Here is a 19,504-nt window from a genome sequence, read left to right on the forward strand (position 1 = left end):
GCTCTAAGTTTGTCATAGATATTCTTTATTGGGTTGAAGAAGTTCCGTTCTATTTGTAGTTTGCTGATAGTTTTAAATCATGAGTAGATACTGTATTTCTCAGATTTCCACATGTAGTGTGGTATCCAGGTGCTTTTTGAAAATTCTGTTACATTGACTGATTTCAAAAAGTAACCTTTTTGGCCAAGTGTGGTGGCTCATGCCTATAATCCCAGCACTTTGGGAGGCCGAGGCGGGTGGATCATGAGGTCAAGAGATCGAGACCATCCTGGCCAGCATGATGAAACCCCATCTCTACTAAAAAAAAAAAAAAATACAAAAATTAGCCAGGCATGGTGGTGCGTGCCTGTAATCCCAGCTACTCGGAAGGCTGAGGTAGGAGAATAGCTTGAACCAGGGAGTCGGAGGTTGCAGTAAGCCAAGATCGCGCCACTGCACTCCAGCCTGATGACAGGGCCAGACTCTGTCTCAAAAAACCACGAAAAAACAAAAAACGAAAAACAAAAAAAAACCTTTATATTTTGAGAAAACTATAGATTCACATACAGTTGTAAGAAATAATACAGAAATATCCATGTTCTCTTTACCCAGTTTCCCCCTATAGTAACATCTTGAAAAACTATAGTACAGTATTACAACCAGGATGTTGACATTGATAAAATCAGGATGCATAAGATTTCCGTCATCAGTGGATCTCTCATATTACACTTGTGGGGTCACACCTATTTCCCTCCTGCTCCTGTATCCCTCCTTAGCCCCTGGAATTCACTAATCTGTTCTCTATTTGTATAACTTCGTCATTTCAAGAATGCTATATAAGTGGAATCATACACTATGTAACCTTTTGGGATTGAATTTTTTTTCACTTAGCATAATTTCTGGAGATTCTTCCAGGTGGTTACACATATCAATAGATTTTTTTCCTTGTTATTGCTGAGTAGCATTCCACAGTATGGTGTACTACAGTTCGTTTATCCATTTCTTCACTGAAGGACATATCATTGTTTTCATGTCTTTTTTTATTGTTTTTGTTGTTCAAATAAAGGTGTTATAAACATTCATCCACAAGTTTTTATGTGAACAGAAATTTTTATTTCTTTGGGATAAATTACCCAGAGTACAATTGCTGGCTTGTATGGTGTTGCATATTTAATATTTTAAGAAACTTCCAAACTGTTTTCCAGAGTGGCTATACTGGCTTACATTCCTAGCAGCAATTAATCATCCAGTTTTTTTGCTTTTGGTGGTGTTTTAAAAATTTTAGCCATTCTGATAAATGTGTAGTGATATTTCATTGTCCTTTTACTTTGTGTTTGCCTGATGGTTAATGAATTAAGCATCTTTTAGTGGGCTTATTTGCAATCTGTATATCATCCTCAGTAAAATGTTCCCTCATGTCTTTTACCTATTTTTGAATTGGATTGTGTATTTCATTACTATTGAGTTTTGAGAGTTCTTTATGTGGTCTCAACACTAGTCCTTTTTCAAACATTCATTTGCAAATATTTTCTCCCAGTCTGTGGCTTGTCTTTTCATCCTTTTACAGGGTCTTTCACAATACAAATTTTTAAATTTTGATGAAGTCTAACTTTTCTTTCTTGTGGATGATGCTTTGACTGCCAAGTTTAAGAATTCTTTGTCTAGCCCTAGATCTAGAAGCTATTTGCTCATGTTTTTCCTGACAGCTCTATTGTTATATGTTTCACACTTGATCTTAGTGAAAAGGCTGAGAAGTGATTAGTTTTATGTTTTAGGTGTAAGTCTATGATTCATTTTGAGTTAGTGTGAGGCATAGGTCATGTCAGTTTTTTTTTTTTTTTTTTTTTTTTTTTTTTAAATTTTAAACACCTGTGGATATCTAGTTGCTTCAGTGCCATTTGATGAAAAGGCTATCTTTTGTCTACTGGATTGTCTTTGCACTGTTGCCAAAAATCAGTTGGGCATATGTGTGGGGTCTATTTCTGGGTTCCGTCTTCAGTTCTGTTGATCTATGTCTCTCTCCCTCCACCAATACTGTGTAGTCTTGGTTACTATAGCTTACTATAATAAGTCTTAACAGTGGGTGGACACAGTTCCTCCTACTTCATTCTTCTTTTTCAAAATCGTTTCAGCTATGCACATTCCTTTGGTTTTTTGTATAAATTTAGAAAAAATATAATCTGTCTCCCAAAATCTTGTTCATATTTCGATAGGAATTGTGTTAAAGCTGTATACCACTTTGGGAGAATCGCCATATTTACCATGCTGAATTTCCCAGTGTATGCCTCTCTAATTGCTTAGATATCCTTTGATTTCTTTCAGCATTGTGTATTTTCAGCCTACAACTTCTGTACATATTTTGTTAGTTTTTTGGAGTGATGATAAATTATATTGAATTTGTAATTTCAGTGTTCATGTGTTGACTTTTGTCAAATGTTTTTTCTGAATTGATATGATCATGTGATATTTTTCTTCTTTAGCCTGTTAATATGGTGGAGTACATTGATTTTTAATATTGAACCAGCCTTGCATCCCTGCAATAAACTTCATTTATCATAGTATATAATTCTATAAACTATATACTATATATAGTATAGTTTATATATAGTATAAACTTCATTCATCATAGTATATAATTCTTGCTAAAATTTTGTTAAATATTTTTGCATCTATATTTATGAGATATACTGCTTTGTAGTTTTTCTTCATGAAGTGATTTAGGAAGTGCCACCTCCTCTTTTCTGGAAGAGATTGTATAGAATAGTGTTAGTTTTTCATTAAATGTTTGGTAGTATTCTCCACTGAAACCATCTGGGCCTGGACATTTTTTTAGGACTTTGAAAATATTAATTCAATTTCCCTAATAGTTGTAGGAACATTCAGATTATCTCTTTCATATTGGATAAGTTGTTACTATTTATGTTTTTCAACAAATTGGTCCATTTTGTCTAAGTTTTCAAATTTATATGTACAGAAGTATTCACAGCATTCACTTATTGTCCTTTTGATTTCTACAGTCTGTAGAGATACCTACTGTTTCAATTCTGATGTTAGTAATTTTTGTCTTCTCTTGTTCTTTTGTCATTCTTGCTGAGGTTAGTTGATTTTTATTGATCTTTAAAACAACTAGGTCTTTGTTTCCTTCTTTTTCTTTATTTTTTCTATTTTTATTATTGATTTTATCTCTGTTTCTTCTGCTTGTATATTGTGATTATTTTGTTCTAGGTTCTTGAAGTGGAAAGTTAGATTATGGATTTGAGATGTTCCGTTTTTTTCTAATGGTTACATTTCCGTCTTTGAATATGTTAGCTGTATCCCACAAATGTTGATTTTTTATTTTCATTCAGTTCAGTGTATTTTTTGATTTCCCGTGAAATCTTTCTCTTTGATTCATGGGAATATATAGAAGTTTGTTTAGTTTCCAAGAGTTGGGAGATTTTTCTGTTACCTTTCTTTTACCAATTTCTAGTTTGATTCCATTGTGGTTAGAGAAAATTCTGTATTATTTAAATTTTCAAAAATTTGTTGAAGTTTGTTTTATGGTCCGTCTTGATATGTATTCTTTGGGCACTTGAATGGAATGTGTGTTCTGCTGTTGTTGGATACAGTGTTCTATAAATGTCTACTAAATCTTGGTTGATGGTATTCTTGAGTTCTTCTATATCTTTGCTGATTCTCTGTGTAGTTCTATCAGTTGTTGAGACATGGGTTCTGAAATCTCCAGCTGCACCTGTGTATTTGTCTATTTTTCTTTTCAGTCTTATCAGTTTTTGCGTCACATATTTTGCAACTCAGTTTGTTGTATACACATTTAGGATTGCTATTGCTTGGTGGATTCATCTCTTTTATCATTTTATAGTGTCCCTGTCTGTCTCTGGTGATTTTCTCTTCTCTGAGATTTACTTTACTTGATATTCATATAGCCACTCCTGCTTTCTTTTGATTCACATTTCTATGATATATTATTTTCCATTCTTTATTTTCAACCACTGATACTGTTTTCAACCACTGATACTGTTTTTTGAAGTGAGTTTCTTGTAGACAGTATATAGTCGAATCATTTTTAAAAGCCACTCTGCCAATTCCTGTCTTAAACTGATGTATTTAGACCATTTATATTTAATGTAATTGTTGATATTTTAAGGCTAAAGTGTATCATTTTATTTTTTATTTGTTCTTTTTTTGCTTCTGTTTTCTTTTTCTTGCCTTCCTGTGAAAAGTTTTGTTTTCACCTCTGTAAGGTATTAGAGATTATACCCTTTTTTACCTTAATTGCAAATTAGTGAATAAAATTCATGGAACATTCAATATTTAATATTCCTGACATCTGTTCATCTAGTTAGCCATCCATTCATGCTTTCAAGAGATATTTATTGAACCTCTACCCTGGGCCAGGCATTGTCATTTTCTTTTTCTTTCGGATTATTCTCTTTCAGTTCTTTAGTAGTGTAGTATATTTATTTCCTCTGGTTGTTGTAACAAGTTACCACAAACCAGGTGGCTTAAAAATAACAGAATTTTATTCTGTCACAGTTCTAGAGAACAGAAGTCTGAAGTCAAGATGTCAGCAGGGATCTAGAGGAGAATCCATTATTGCCTATTCCAACTTTTGGTGGTTGTCACCATTCCCTGACTTGTGGCTGTATTGCTCAAATTTCTGCATCCGTGGTCAAACGGCCATCTGTTATGTTTTATTCTGTGAGTTTCTCTTTTAAGGACACTTGCTATTGGATTTAGGGCCTAGCTAGTTTGGATAACCGAGGATAATCTCTTTATCTCAAGAGCCCTTTAAAAATTAAGACAATAATCACAGGTTCTAGGATTAAGATGTAGACATACCTTTTAGGGGGCCACCATTCAGTTCACTACCAGTAGTAGTTTTCTGTACAACTTTAATTTCTCTTTTTTTGACCCTCTCTCCATTTGGCGTGGATTCTCTATTTCACACCCTTCGCTATTCCTTCTGAATTTTGTCTAGTAAAGGATTCTCCTAGAGAGTGATGAGAACGGTGGAATGATTACGATGTCCTGTATTTCATAGCTTACCATGTTGCAATAGAAAAAGCCTTTCTTCATGGCAGGTCAGCTTCATTTAGAATCAGAATATGTTTCTTTTTAATAGAACTTACTCTGAAGCAAAAATATATTACTTAAAAAAACTATGTAAAACATGTATTAAAGTCTTATGTACATATAGCTACAAATCCATTTGAAGAGATAAGTAAAATAATTCTAATCAATTAGTAAATATTATGGAATCAGCAGTCAATATGTAAATTGGTGTCAGTTAAGAATAGGTGGGATTTCCCTCTGAGGTGATGCCATGTTTATTGGCATCTTTTTGATATCTATCTATCCATCCACATATATATATGGATATTTCAAGTATTTTCAGAACTTAGGCCACTTTGGTTATATTTGAAAACAGTTTTTTTGCTGTTTGTGGAAATGATTTTTTTGGAAGAATCTGAACATTTTTTTCAAGGTATTTAGGCCACTAGAGTATTGCTGAGATTATTTTGATAACTCCTTAATAAATGTCAATTTAAAAAGGAATTATGTAAATACACCCTGCTGATCTTTAAGAGTATTTAGTGTATCTTTAAGAAGTTTCTGGCATGGAGTCAAATCTAGCTTTACAAGTGATTTCACTGTACCAAGAGAAAGTTGTATGATTTTGCTGTAGTTGATTTTATTGCTTTCCCTGTTGTTATGATTGTTAATGTTTACCGTAATAAAATGTTACCGTTTATACATTTTTATAAAGTATGGCAAACTGACAGGTCACAGGAAAAAATGAGGTAGAATTAAAAAATACGTATTTATTAATAGTCTCAAAACTTTTAGGCTTAAGACATATTAAAACAATAAGACAGTCTTGTTTCAGCACAAGCATAATTAATATCTTCATGTATTTGTGATAAGATTTGCTTAATGAAATTTCAGTTTTGGTTTCAGTTTTATATCTAAATGATGTATTTCTGGCTTAAAACTTAGAAGTCTGAGTGCTTATCATTCAAAGCAGTCATTTTTCCAATTAGTCCATACTTTTTATAACTGTGCAGAGGAATTCAGCTTGTAATTATACATTTTAAATTTGTGTTCTCTTTGTAAGTGCTGGTCAAGATGTCCAAGGAACAAGTGTGATTGCAAATCTCCCATTTTTGATGCGACAGAATCCCACTGAGACGCTTCGGAGAGTGTTGCCAAAAGTCAGAGTAAGTTGGTGTGAAATAAGATTGGAGTTTCCCGTTTTTCCCAGTAGCATGTTGTCATTGTTGAAAGAGGATTTTGGAGCTTTGATGGCTGATCTTCTGCACCTTGAGTGGAGGAAGTGTTATTATATACATTTTGAATTATAATGAAAATATTTAGGGAAATTAGCTGATGGAAATGGAGAAATCCAGATCTTAAGTTGTAAAATTTCTTTAGTCATTTTCTCAGTAGAGACATTTTACTAAAGGTAGTTTTTAGTAGCTCAAAAACACCTCCTAATTATTCTTAAAAAAAAAGTATTTAATATTCTGTTGGCTTAAATCTATATTAATAGTATTTGTATAACATTGATAATATAATTGAGCTGATACTCCTAATAATTGACCCTATGATGACCTCTGAAGAATCATCGAAGATTGAATTATAGCCATCACAATTTTAGATGTGTATGTAATTTATTGCTTCATAAATTTCTTCAGATTTAGTTTTTCTGCTATGAACAAAAATGTTTGATCTACTATTACATTCTTTCTTCTATTTAGTATTTATTATTCATATAAAATTAAATAATTTCAACTATTAAATATTTAATAATTATTTATTTGTACTTATATGCAAAGTGCTTTTCTTTATAAGAACTTGAATGAACAAAACAGACACCAGTGTGTGTCCTCCAAGAGTTTACCTACTAATGGGGTCAGTGAGGTTACATACTACTGAGGATTATGTTTGCTAATAGAGGTTGGTAGATTTTGCTTTTTTTTTTATTTGGATATAGCTCTTCTCATAATTTTTAATTTATGTGTTTAAAATACTGAAGTTATTATTGAGTCCTTGAGTTTTATTTTTAGGCATGTGTATTATGGTTCTAGTTACTGTGATTTAGATCAGGGACATACCATGTTATTTTCATGAGAAGCCCACCTATGCAGGCACTATGAACGTTTTGACTGATTACAATGGTGAATTAAGATGATATTTATTTTGGCATTGCATGTGATTCAAAAATAAATCAAGCTTTTTTGTATCTGTTTTTCCCAGAATCATGCCATAATTTCAAAGGAATTAGTTCCACACAGACCAGGTTTATTTTTACATTCAATTTCTGTGATACTAACTGACCTACACTTGTTAGCAGGACACCTGGAAGTGCCAGTTAAACAATAGCAGAAAGGAACAGGTATTTAGGTCCTCTTGGCTACAGAGTTAATGTAAGTAAGCAAATTAGATTTATAGCTAAGAATATTGCATGCTGCACACTCTGCATTGAGCAGGTGAAATCTGGTCCACAGAGAGCATATTAGATGTCCAAAGTTTCATGATGCAAGAATAAAAGATGAAAGAGAGCAGTGAACTTTAGATGTCTCTAAATTACTTTGCAAAAATCCTTTTGTTGAGTTCACCATAAAGAAAATTAAGTAACAGCTCCCCCAAAACCTTAATTTCATGGGGGCATATAAATAATATTGTACACTCATATGTATAGCATATTTATACAAAGAATCAAATGTATCTTCTGAAACTATAAAGTATGCCTGAGTTATAGAAGATATGGTTTTAATAAGCTTTAAAAGTAATGGAAATTAATCCATAATACAGAGTATGTTAATTGAATAAATGGATACAAAGGTAGTAAATACTAATGAATATGTACTAAGGAAACCTTTATTTATAACTGAATGATTTCACTCATTTATTTTACTAATCAACATGCAACCATTTATTTAGGACCATTGTCTTGCCCTGTACTCCGTTTAGAAGACATACCAAAAAGGTAGAAGAGTCCAGATTAGATTGTATATTAGGAAGGTCTAGTGACCATGGGAAACAATGAGAGAACAAGTATAGTAGAGTATTGTGTGCTTCTGACTTGATGTAAAAATGCTGAAGAATAAGGCAAATGAGAAGGGCTTTATGGGGGTAACTTCAATAATAATGACTTTTATTGATAGTTTAATATATAATGTAGACAGCAAAACATTTAATCACCCCCACTTCAAATGATAAAATCTGTGTTTCTGTGCATATTATTTTAAATTCATTGTATTTAGATTTTGTTGTGACTTATTGGTACTCCTGGTTAGCACCTCTCTCAATTCCACCTCACTTCTGTGTTTACTTTCCAGTGATGAAGCGCTGACAAAATATTGGGTAACTGCTTTATTTACTTTTGCTTGGCCATGATTTCTCAATTTTTTTTTAAAGTGATCTTGAGCATTTAGTAATAATGGCATTGTCATTCATTCATAAATATTTATTGAGTCCTTTTATAAGGCAGGCACTGTTCTAAGCACTGGGAAAATAGAAGTGAACAAAAGATAGGGAACTTGCCCTCAAGGAGGCTACAGTCTAGATGGAGAAACAGACATTAGACAAGCAAATCCCTCCCCACCCAAGAAAGGTATAATGGTCATTTGTGATAAGCAGTCTGAGTGTACAGAACATGAGTTGATGAGATAAAGTAATAAAGTAACGAGGGCACCTGCTGTGCATTGGGATGGCAAGGGATGCCTTTTCGAGGGGCAGAAAACTGAAGGGATGGAAAGAAGTGCTATTTGAGAGTCAGGATCAAGTAGTTCAGGTGGAGAGAGCAGTAAATAGCCCTAAGGTGAAAGAGCTGGTTGGGACTGAGATAGAGATAGGTGTGTTTTGGACCCAGTGAATGGGATGGGGTGTGATTGAGAAGAGGTTAGAGAAATGGTTGATGACGGAGCATGCAAGCGTTGGTTTTCATTCTTAGGACAGTGAAAAGTCCTTGCAAGCTTTAAAGCAGGCAGTGACTTAATTGTGTTTCTGTTTCACAGTGATCATTTTGGTTATTGTATCGAGAATAGATTGTAGTGGGATAGTTAGGAAGCTTCAGTACTGGGCCTCATAGCTAGTATGAGGACAACTAATTAAGACGGTAGAGAGCAGTGGACATATCTGAGATAATATGGGTTAAGGTAGAATGAGCAGAACTTTGTAACGGATTGGGTTTGTGAAGTGGGAGATGACTTCCAGATTTCTGGCTTGACCATGCATATGGTTCTGCTGGTTTTCTGTTATAGTTGATAGTCTGTTGAATTCATAAGGAAAATAATTTGTGTACTTGATAATACTAGTCTTTTATGAATAATTTACTTTTAGATAATTTAAAGAAATGAACAATAAATATTTTATGCATTAAGTTAATTAATACCAAGATGTTTACCACGTTTGTAACAGTAGTGTGTGCAGCTTTTAGGCTCACTTTTTACCTTGTCTTTACCTTTAAGAACATCAGATAAAGTAATGGAGATTTTGCTGGCCTTATGTATTATAAACTTTCACCAGTGGTATTTTTGTTTTATTGCATTTGCATTTTGTTCTTATGATAATGGATTAACTAAAAAGTGATTTAAAAAATAGGTTGCTATTTTCACTGTTTTAGAGATAAAGGAATTTAATGTTTAAAAATAAAATGTCAGAAACAGAGTTGGTGTTACAATTGAGCCAATCCATCAGATTGAGGTTGATGTTTAGAATAACTAACAAAAGAAGAAAAATAGAAAGTAAGAAAAATAGAATTAAGCCAATCCGTAGTATTTCCCCAGTTTATTTTCTAAATTGTGTGCAAAGTGGGCAATGAATGGTAGTGCAGTTAGGCCACTCATCTCAAGGTTGAATTTAGCTAGGAATTTAGAAAGTAAATGTTTGACCTCCAATTTAAATTTCTTAAATGTGGAGACATTTTAAAATATAGTTATTACCATATATTCACGTTACATGATTTAATCCTAGGGTATCTGTTAAAGAATTGTTTTTGTGTGGTTTTATTAAGTTTTAATTCTTTTTCCACAGTATATTAAATTGAAATCTTAGATGTTTGTTAGACCTCAATATTTGATTTGAACTTCTCGTTATCTAGAAGTGAAAGAATTTGATTGGCAAGATAAATATCCAAAATATTATACCATGGACTTTTATAAAATTCATAATAATAGTGATATAATTACACCACATAACAAAGGTGATTCCATTACAATCCAATGTAAAAAACACTCTCTACTTATTGAGTTATTAAATTTATTTAGTTGTTTTTACACTTACATTTTGGCAACCATAATATATGTCATAAAATTATATAATAGAAATTAAGCGGCCGGGCACGGTGGCTCAAGCCTGTAATCCCAGCACTTTGGGAGACCGAGACGGGCGGATCACGAGGTCAGGAGTTCGAGACCATCCTGGCTAACACGGTGAAACCCTGTCTCTACTAAAAAATACAAAAAGCTAGCCGGGCGAGGTGGCTGGCGCCTGTAGCCCCAGCTACTCCGGAGGCTGATGCAGGAGAATGGCGTAAACCCGGGAGGCGGAGCTTGCAGTGAGCTGAGATCCGGCCACTGCACTCCAGCCTGGGCAACAGAGCGAGACTCCGTCTCAAAAAAAAAAAAAGAAAAAAAGAAATTAAGCAATACAGATAAAAATACAGATAAAAATAATGTAGCAAATATTTATTGAGGTCTTACTACGTGTCAGGCACTGTATTCTGTCAGATATTCTACACATTTTAATCTGAATACTCATTAGGAGTTCTATAATGATCACTTGACAGTGGAAGAAACAACTTAGTTAAGTAACTTGCTCAAAGTAACAAAGCTTGCAAGTGGTATAATTAGGTTTAAACAGGAAGTCTGAGTCCTCAGTTTTTACTACTCATTAGGTGATCATAACTGTAACAGATATAAAATGTATAATTTAATGTCTCAAGCCTTAGTCATCTCCTGTCTGTACTGCAGCAGCCTCCTCACTGAATCTGTTGCTTCCACTTTGCCTCTGTTGCTTCCATTTTGCCTCCTAGAGGAAACTCAACTAGAGAGATCTTTTAAAAAGCATCAATCATATCTTGTCTCCCTCTTGCATGAAAATTACTTAAGTGGTGTGGTAGGCAGAATCATGCCCCTTCCCAAAAGATATTGGGCCCTAATCCCTAGAAATTGTAAATGTTACCTTATTTGGAAAAAGGGTCTTTTCACATATAGTTAAGGATCTTGAGATTGGGAGATTATCCTGGATTATTGGGGTGGTGGTCTAAATGTCATCACATGTATCTTTATAAGAAGGCAGAGGAGAGTTGACACATACATGTAGAAGAATGCAACGTGAAGATGGAGGTAGAGATTGGAGTGATGTGGTGACAAGCCAAGGAATGATAGCAACCACCAAAAGCTGAAAAAGGCAAAAAGTAGATTCTACCCCAGAGCCTCTAGGTGGAGTGTGGCCTTGCCAACACTTTGATTTTGACCAGGTGATACTGATTTTGAAATTCTGGCCTCCAGACCTGTGAGAGAAGAAATAGCTATTGTTTTAAGCTATACTCAGTTTGTGGTAATTTGTTACAGCAGCCACAGGAAACTAATAAAAGTAAGTTTATTTCAAATAAAATACAACCCCCTACCATGTCCTTAAATCACCCCCATCTACCTTTGTGACCTCATCATCTGCCAGTCTTTTCCCTTTCTTTCATAAGAGCAGAATATTTGTCAGTCTAGTTTCTCACTGTACCCCGAGAACTCAGAATAGTGCCTGGCAAATAATAGGCATTCAAAAAAATTTTGTAAATGAGTGTTCATTGAACTTAACATTTAGAGACAATATAAGTATCTACCTGAAAAACCAAGGGAACATTGGCCTGATCCACTGATGGCATTCTTGGATAAGAAGTAGGAAGAGAATTTGTTTGGAAATTTGACACATACATGTAGAATGGTATATAACGCTGATTTATGTTCCTAGAGAGACTTTTTGGGGGTTTGAAGAGGATTTGGGAAATATATAATAAAGGATAAAAGGGACATAATCAATGTGAAATGTGATTTCCTTTTATTTCGGTGCATGCCCCTAGTCTCAGCTACTCAGGAGGCTGGGACCCAGGAGTTTGAGGCTGCAGTGAATAGTTACTGACTACACTCCAGCCAGGGCAGCATAGCAAGACCTTGCCTCTAAAAAACAAACAAACAAACAAAAACAAAAAAAGAAGAAATATAGAAAAAATAATAAATTTCTCCTAATTTGATTATTTATTATATAATTTTATATGTCCTGTATATGGGTAGTTTTTTTAAACATCTAGAGTTTTTACAGAAAGCATTCACTTTGTAAGTAAATTTGTAAATAGGAAGCTTTACTTTTTTAAAAGTCCTATTTCAAGTAGCATAGTTAAGTGGACAAACAACCTAGATTGAGCATTCCTATTCTCCAAATCCAAAATCAAAATGCTCCAAAATTTGAAGCTTTTTGAGCATAAACATGATGCTACAAGTAGAAAACTCCCCATCTGACCTCATGTGATGAGGTGCAGTTCAAGTCAAAATGCAGTCAAAACTTAGTTTCATGCATGAAATTATTTAAATTGTTGTATAAAATTATATTCAGCCTATGTGTATAAGATGTATATGAAACAAATGAATTTCATGTTTAGACTTGGGTCCTATCCCCAAGATATTTCATTATGAATATGCAGATATTCCAAAATCCCAAAACATTCAAAATCTGAAACACTTCAGGTTACAAGCATTTGGGATAAGGGATACTCAAGCTGTAATAATGTGTGGAACACTTACTGTGGGCCAGGCGCTGTGCTTAATGCTTTAGATATATCCTTAAAAAAATCCTCCTAACAATTCCATGTGATGTATTTATACTCATTTTACAGTTGGGAAAATCTTGGCTTAAAAAATTCAGTGTTTGTGAATATTTAGTTGGGAGATTTCTAGGAAGCATGAAAGTATATAATTTATTCTTACAGTTCACCAAGGAAAAGAAATAGTCTTGACTAAAGGAATTAAAGAGCATAAACAAATGATCCAGATTGCTTTCTTCTTTGGTTTGCAGCTAAGAAAATAGGCATCTGTCTTCCCCACTAAAGATGATGTGTTCTGAGATAAGCATAATAAGCAGATCATGATGTTCCAGACCCTTACAGATCATAAAAGACCCACAATATATATTCTATAGACAGTATATATTTAGGGACACTGATAGGAAGGAATGTAAGTAAGAAAGTGAAATAATTCCTGTAATGTAAGGTTGACAGAAGATAATCATCAGGGTCAGAATTAAGAGGTCTTGTGGTTTAGGAAGCATAAAATTATATAACATTTTTCTATTTCACTCAGAAAAAAAAGTATTAATGAGAGGAATTAGAGATGAACAGATTGATACAAACTGTTCTTCTATGGTTTACAGCTTAAAAAATAAAAGTACATTTAATGCTATGCATTTTGAGAATAATGTCTTTTATGCTTTTTCTTTTTACATATATATGTGTATTTAAGGACAAAATAGATTGACATTACTAATTACTTCACAATGATAAAGTTCTATGAAACATTTACTGAGTATATAGTTTTTCTGTGTATTATAGAGTTGTATTAACTGGTATTCCTTATAGACCTAAAAATAATGCCTTTCAGTAAATTCTTAGTGGACACCAGTGTTTTCACATATGCTTCTTAGTCATTCAGTCATTTGTTATTTTTACCCTATCTGCAATAAAAATGAACAGAAGCTTCTGAAATTATTTTAAATGTGTAGTTAAGCTTGTAAGGGAGTAAGGAATGATACTAGGGCTCAAAAACAAAGCAATCCGTTTCACTTCCATTTAGGATATAGAAAGCTGCAAGAGAACATCACTCTCATTCTAATAACAGTAGGTTATCCCCAAAATCCACACAGTCATAACTTCTTGAGCACATCAGAGCTGGTCACAAGGCAGCCAAGTAAGCTGAATTCACAAGAGTAACAAACCCCTCTGAGGATAGATGGGACAGAGGAACACTGACTTGGTAAAGCATAGGAGGAAGAGGTGCCCACCACATAAAGTAGTTAGCAGTATCGGCTAAGATCTTAACAAATTTTTAAAGGGTGGCTGTGGGCTAGCACAGTTTATGTGTTTAGGATAACTTGTAGGTTAGACATAGAGGAGCTTTGCATCCATTTGCAAGCTCTTTTCCATACGTCTCCACTGTTTGCTCTGTGAGATAGACTAGGGGACAAGGCAGGAGATTGGAGAACATCTCCCTTGATGATAAAGGTGTGGGACTGATGAGCTGCTGCTGAGGGAGAGGAGCCAACTCTGCCCATTTTCTGAAAACCTTCTTTATGAAGCAAAAGTCTAAGTTGCGGAGGGAGAAGCAGTGAACTTTCCTGCTTCTACAGCCCAGGTGAAGTGCCGTTGCTTCGGTGGGTGTGGTAGGAGCAAAACCCACTTGCCTCTGGAAGACAGGTAGAAAACCCTCACTCCTCCAGAACCATGCAAAGATCACTTACTTCTAGGAGAAATGTGGGAGCATAAGCCTTTCGACACTAGGGGCTAGGTGTGGAAGGCAGGAGATGTTAGACCTAGGACCCTGCACTGATAAAAAGCAGAGGTCTGCCACCAATGGGGATAGGGCAAGAAACTTGACCCTGGCAAAGGTTCCCCTCCCACACCCCAAGATACAAAGTTATAGGACAGGAACACTGAAAAAGATACATTCCTGAGGCCCAGGCTCAAAGACCCTGCCCAAGATGAGGCTGGACCAAGATATCTGAGAATCCTCTACATCCACCATTAACCTAGTGTGTAGTAACAAGCAACAGTTGTCCTACTAGAGAAGGGACAAGAGTGTGGAGAGAGACTCCCTGCTGAAAACTGAGGGTGGAGCAGGAACACTGAGAAAAACCCTTTGGCATCTGAGGCTGCACGTTAAACAAAAGGTAATAGTGGCCCACTATTGGAGGTTTGAAACCTGTGGTGCTGTGATTGTCATAGCAACAAAAATCCTCAAACCCAGCTCTATTGCTAACTAGACTTATTATTCAACCCCCTGTACCTAACAGCTTAGCAGAGGAGGAATGTTCATTTCTGAGTGTAAATACTATTACCTCTATTGTCACTGAATATCCAGCATTCAACGTTTCAAAATCAAAAATTTCTGGGCACACAAAATAAGGAAACTTACCAAAACATAAAACAACAACAGGTCTAGTATCAGAGAAGACCCAGATATTGGAAATATTAGGGAATTTAAAGTAACTGTGATTTATATGGTAAAATATCCCCGGAAAAAACAACATGCCTGGATGTATAGGGCATTTCAACAGAGAGAGGATCTATAAAATAATCAAATGAAAATGCTAGAAATAGGCAGGTGTGGTAGCTCATGCCTGTAATCCCAGCACTTTGGGAGACCGAGGCGGGCGGATCACTTGAGGTCAGGAGTTCGAGACCAGCCTGACCAACATGGAGAAACTCCGTCTCTACTGAAAATACAGAATTAGCCGGGCGTGGTGGTGCATCCCTGTAATCCCAGCTACTCAGGAGGCTGAGGCAGGAGAATCACTTGAACCCGGGAGGTGGAGGTTGCGGTGAGCCGAGATTGCGCCATTGCAGTCTAGCCTAGGCAACAAGAGCGAAACTCTGTCTCAAAAAAAAAAAAAAAAAAAAGAAAGAAAGAAAGAAAAAAAAGAAAAAAGAAAATGCTAGAAATAAAAATGATATCTAAGATGAAGCATTTCTTCAATGGACTTATCAGCAGTTTGAACATGTCTGGTGAAAGAATCCGTGAACTTGAAAACAGAAATTATCCAAACTGAAACAGAGAGATAGAAAAGAGTGAAAAATTAGAAGAGAACATCCAATGGCTTTGGGACAGCATGAAAAGATCTAATATATGTGCGATCGGCATCTCAGAATGAGAAAAGAAACGAGAAGGAAGAATTATTTAAAGAAATACTAGCCAGGACAAAGCATAGATCTAAGAAGACCAGAGGACGCCAAGCAGAATAAATGCATGGGAGCACACGTGTGCGTGCACGCGCGCACACACACACACACACCCTCTCCCCTAGACACGCCATAAACTGCTGAAAATAAAAAAGGGATAATCTTGGAAGTAGCCAGAGACAAAGGTGACAATTGAACAGACTTCTGATCAGAAACTATGTAGTCTAGAGGACAAAAGAATATCATATTAAAAGTACTGAAAGTGAAAAGCAAAAATTAAAAGGTCAACTGAAATATATACCCAGTTAAAAATAGCTTTCCAGGATGAAGACAAAGTAGCTTTTTTAGATAAACAGAAATTGAGAGAATTAATTATATCAAATCTATACCGCAAGAAATGGTAAAGGAAATTTTTTTTTTTTTTTAAAAGATGGAGTTTTACTCTTGCCACCCAGGCTAGAGTGCAATGGCATGATCTTGGCTCACCGTAACCTCTGCCTTCCGGGTTCAAGCAGTTCTCCTGCGTCAGCTTCCCAAGTAGCTGGGAACAGGTGCAGGCACCTGCTGGCATGCCCAGCTAATTTTTATATTTCTAGTAGCAACAGGGTTTCACCATGTTGGCTAGGCTGGTCTCGAACTCCTGACCTCAGGTGATCCACTCCCAAAAGTGCTGGGATTACAGGTGTGAGCTACCGCACTCGGTTGTAAAGGAAATTCTTTAGGTGAGAGTAATGTGATACCAGATGGAAATTGATTTACATGAATAAATGAAGAGCACTGGAAATGGTAAAAATTATGGTAAATGTAAAAGAAATAACAATTCTACACAAATTCATTCAGAAAATAAAGGAGGAGGTAAGAACTTCCTGATAAACTTTCAGGCCAAACATTACCCTGATGTATATATACTCATGAGCGTAGATGCAAACACCCAAAAAATGAGAAATCAAATCCAACAATATATCAAAAGGATAATAATACAATATGATAGTCAGAGTTTATCTCAGGAATTCAAGATTGTTTCAAAATTTAAAAACTAATCAGTATAAATCATCTTATCAGAAAACTAAAAAAGGAACACCACCATTTAATCTCAGTAGATTTAGAAAAAGTATATGACAAAATCCAACAACTATTTCTGGAAAAAAAAAATCTTAGCCTGGTGTGATGATGCACACTTGTAATCCCAGTTATTAGGAGGCTGAGGCAGGAGGATCTCTTGAGCCCAGCAGTTTGAGTCTAGTCTAGGCAAGATAGTGAGACCCTGTCTTAAAATCAGGCCTGTTGTGGTGGCTCTTGCTTGTAATCCCAGCACTTTGGGAGGCCGAGGCAGGTAGATCATGAGGTCAGGAGTCGAGACCAGCCTGGCCAACATGGTGAAACCCCATCTCTACTAAAAATAGAGAAATTAGCTGGGCATGGTGGTGGGCATCTGTAATCCCAGCTACTTGGGAAGCTGAGGCAGGAGAATGGCTTGAAACTGGGAGGTGGAGGTTGCAGTGATCCGAGATTGTGCCACTGCATTCCAGCCTGGGTGACAGAGCGAGACTCCATCTCATAAATAAATACGTAAATAAATAACCCCACAACTCAGTAAACTAGGAATAGATGGGCGCTTCCTCTGTGAGAAACCTACAGGTTCACTTTAAAGGTGAAAGACTTTTTCCTAAGATCAGGAAAAGGCCAAATGTGTCTGCTCTTACCACTTTTGTTTAACAGTATACTGGACATTCTAGCCAGTAGAGTAAGGCAACAAAAAGAAAAAACATTCACATTGCAGAGAAAGAAGTAAAGCTATCTTTTTTTCTCAGATAACATTATCATACGTAGGAACCTACAAAAGAAAAATACTGGAACTTCCAGATCAATGTATAAAAATCAATTGCATTTCTACAAACCAGCAACCAACAATTGGAAATTGAAGTTTTTCTTAAACTATCAAAATAGCATTAAAATATGTAATACTTAGAGATAAATCAGGTAAATGTTACATAAGATCTATAAACTGAAAACTATAGAACATTTCTGAGAGGAAATAATGAGAGAACTAAGTGAACTGAAATGTAGATCATATTCATGGATCAGAAGACTCAATATTGTTAAGATATCAGTTTGCCCCAGATCAATGCATATGTTTAATGCAAAATAATAAAAATTCAAGTAGGTTAGATTTTTGTAGGAAATGACAGACTAATTCTAAGATTAATATGAGACTGTAAAGGACCTAGAATAGCAAAACAACTTTGAAAAATAGGAACAAAATTGGAGGACTTATATTACCTGATTTCAAGACATAATATATAGCCACAGCAATTAATACTGTATGATTGGTGTAAAGACAGATAAAGTAATCAATGAGACATAGAGAAAGTTTTAAAAATCTCACACCTACCTCACAAATTGTCAGTTTGTTTTTGACACAGGGGCAAAGGCAATTCATTATAGAGAGGATAGGCTTTTCAAAAAAGGATGCTAAAACAGTTTGAAAAATAAATCCATGCCTTGCTCCATATGCAAAAGATAAAATAGATCATAGACCTAAATGTTAAAGACTGAAATTATTAACACTTCTAGAGGAAACAATAAGAGAAAATCTTTGTGACCTTGGGTTAGGTAAAAGTTTCTTACATATGACTCTAGAAGCATGATCCTTAGAAGAAAAATTTGATAAGTTAGATCTATTCTTCAGAAGACACTACTAAGTGAATGAAAAGTCAGAATGGGAGAAAGTATTTATAAATCACATAGATGACATGTGTTCACCATACATAAAGAACTTCTCAAAACACAATAATAAAACAACCCAATTTTTAGAAATATGGAAAAATTTTTAAGATGCTTCACCAAAGAACATTTGCAGATGGCCAGTAAACATAAGAAAAGATGTTCAACATCATTAGTCATTAGGAAAATGCAAGTAAGTCTCCAACACACTTGTTAAAATATCTGTACTAACAATAACAAAAAAACCAAAAACAACAATTGACCATACAAAGTATTGTGGAAGATTGTGGAGCAACTCAAACTCCCTTACACTGTTGGTGGGAATGTAAAATGGCACAACAACTTTAGAAAACAGGTTCTCAAAAATTTAAACATACATCTGCTATATTACTCAGCTATTTAACTCCTAAGGATTCAGAGAAAATGAAGCATCTTTTGATATAAAGTCTTATACATGAATGTTCATTGCAGCTTTGCTTGCTATAGCTAAAACTGGAAACAACCCAAATATCAGTCAACCATTGATGGGTAAGTCAATTGTGGTATAACCATTCAGTGATATAATGCTCTTTACATATTCTGGTTGTGTGTTGAAATTTCTTCTTCCACTCTGTGGCTTCTCCTGATGTTTTAGATTTTATTTTGTAAACAACATGATTGGATTTTATTTTTTAATCCAATCTCACACTGTATTTTAATTAGAATATTTTCCCATTTACATTTAATGTAATTGCTTAGGTCATCTTACAATTTGCTTTTTTGTTTTGCCAACTGCTCTATGTTTCTATTTCTCATATTTATTTTATTTAAATTGATTAAGTAGTTTTATTATTCCACTTTCCCCCTCTTCTGTTA

The 19,504-nt window shown here is 34.9% G+C and overlaps 1 protein-coding gene across 5 annotated transcripts in view; it reads left to right on the plus strand.

The window, feature by feature from the left end:
- The window catches only part of PPP4R4 (protein phosphatase 4 regulatory subunit 4), a 107,591-nt gene that overhangs the window by 28,855 nt on the left and 59,232 nt on the right, over positions 1–19,504 (plus strand). For all 5 annotated transcript variants that reach the window (XM_030931664.1, XM_030931659.1, XM_030931661.1 and 2 more), the window contains one exon: positions 6,095–6,197. In XM_030931664.1, the coding sequence (XP_030787524.1) occupies positions 6,095–6,197 (103 nt within the window). The remainder of the gene's footprint in view (positions 1–6,094; positions 6,198–19,504) is intronic.

This window comes from Rhinopithecus roxellana, chromosome 5 (assembly GCF_007565055.1).
Source record: "Rhinopithecus roxellana isolate Shanxi Qingling chromosome 5, ASM756505v1, whole genome shotgun sequence".
NCBI lineage: Eukaryota > Metazoa > Chordata > Mammalia > Primates > Cercopithecidae > Rhinopithecus > Rhinopithecus roxellana.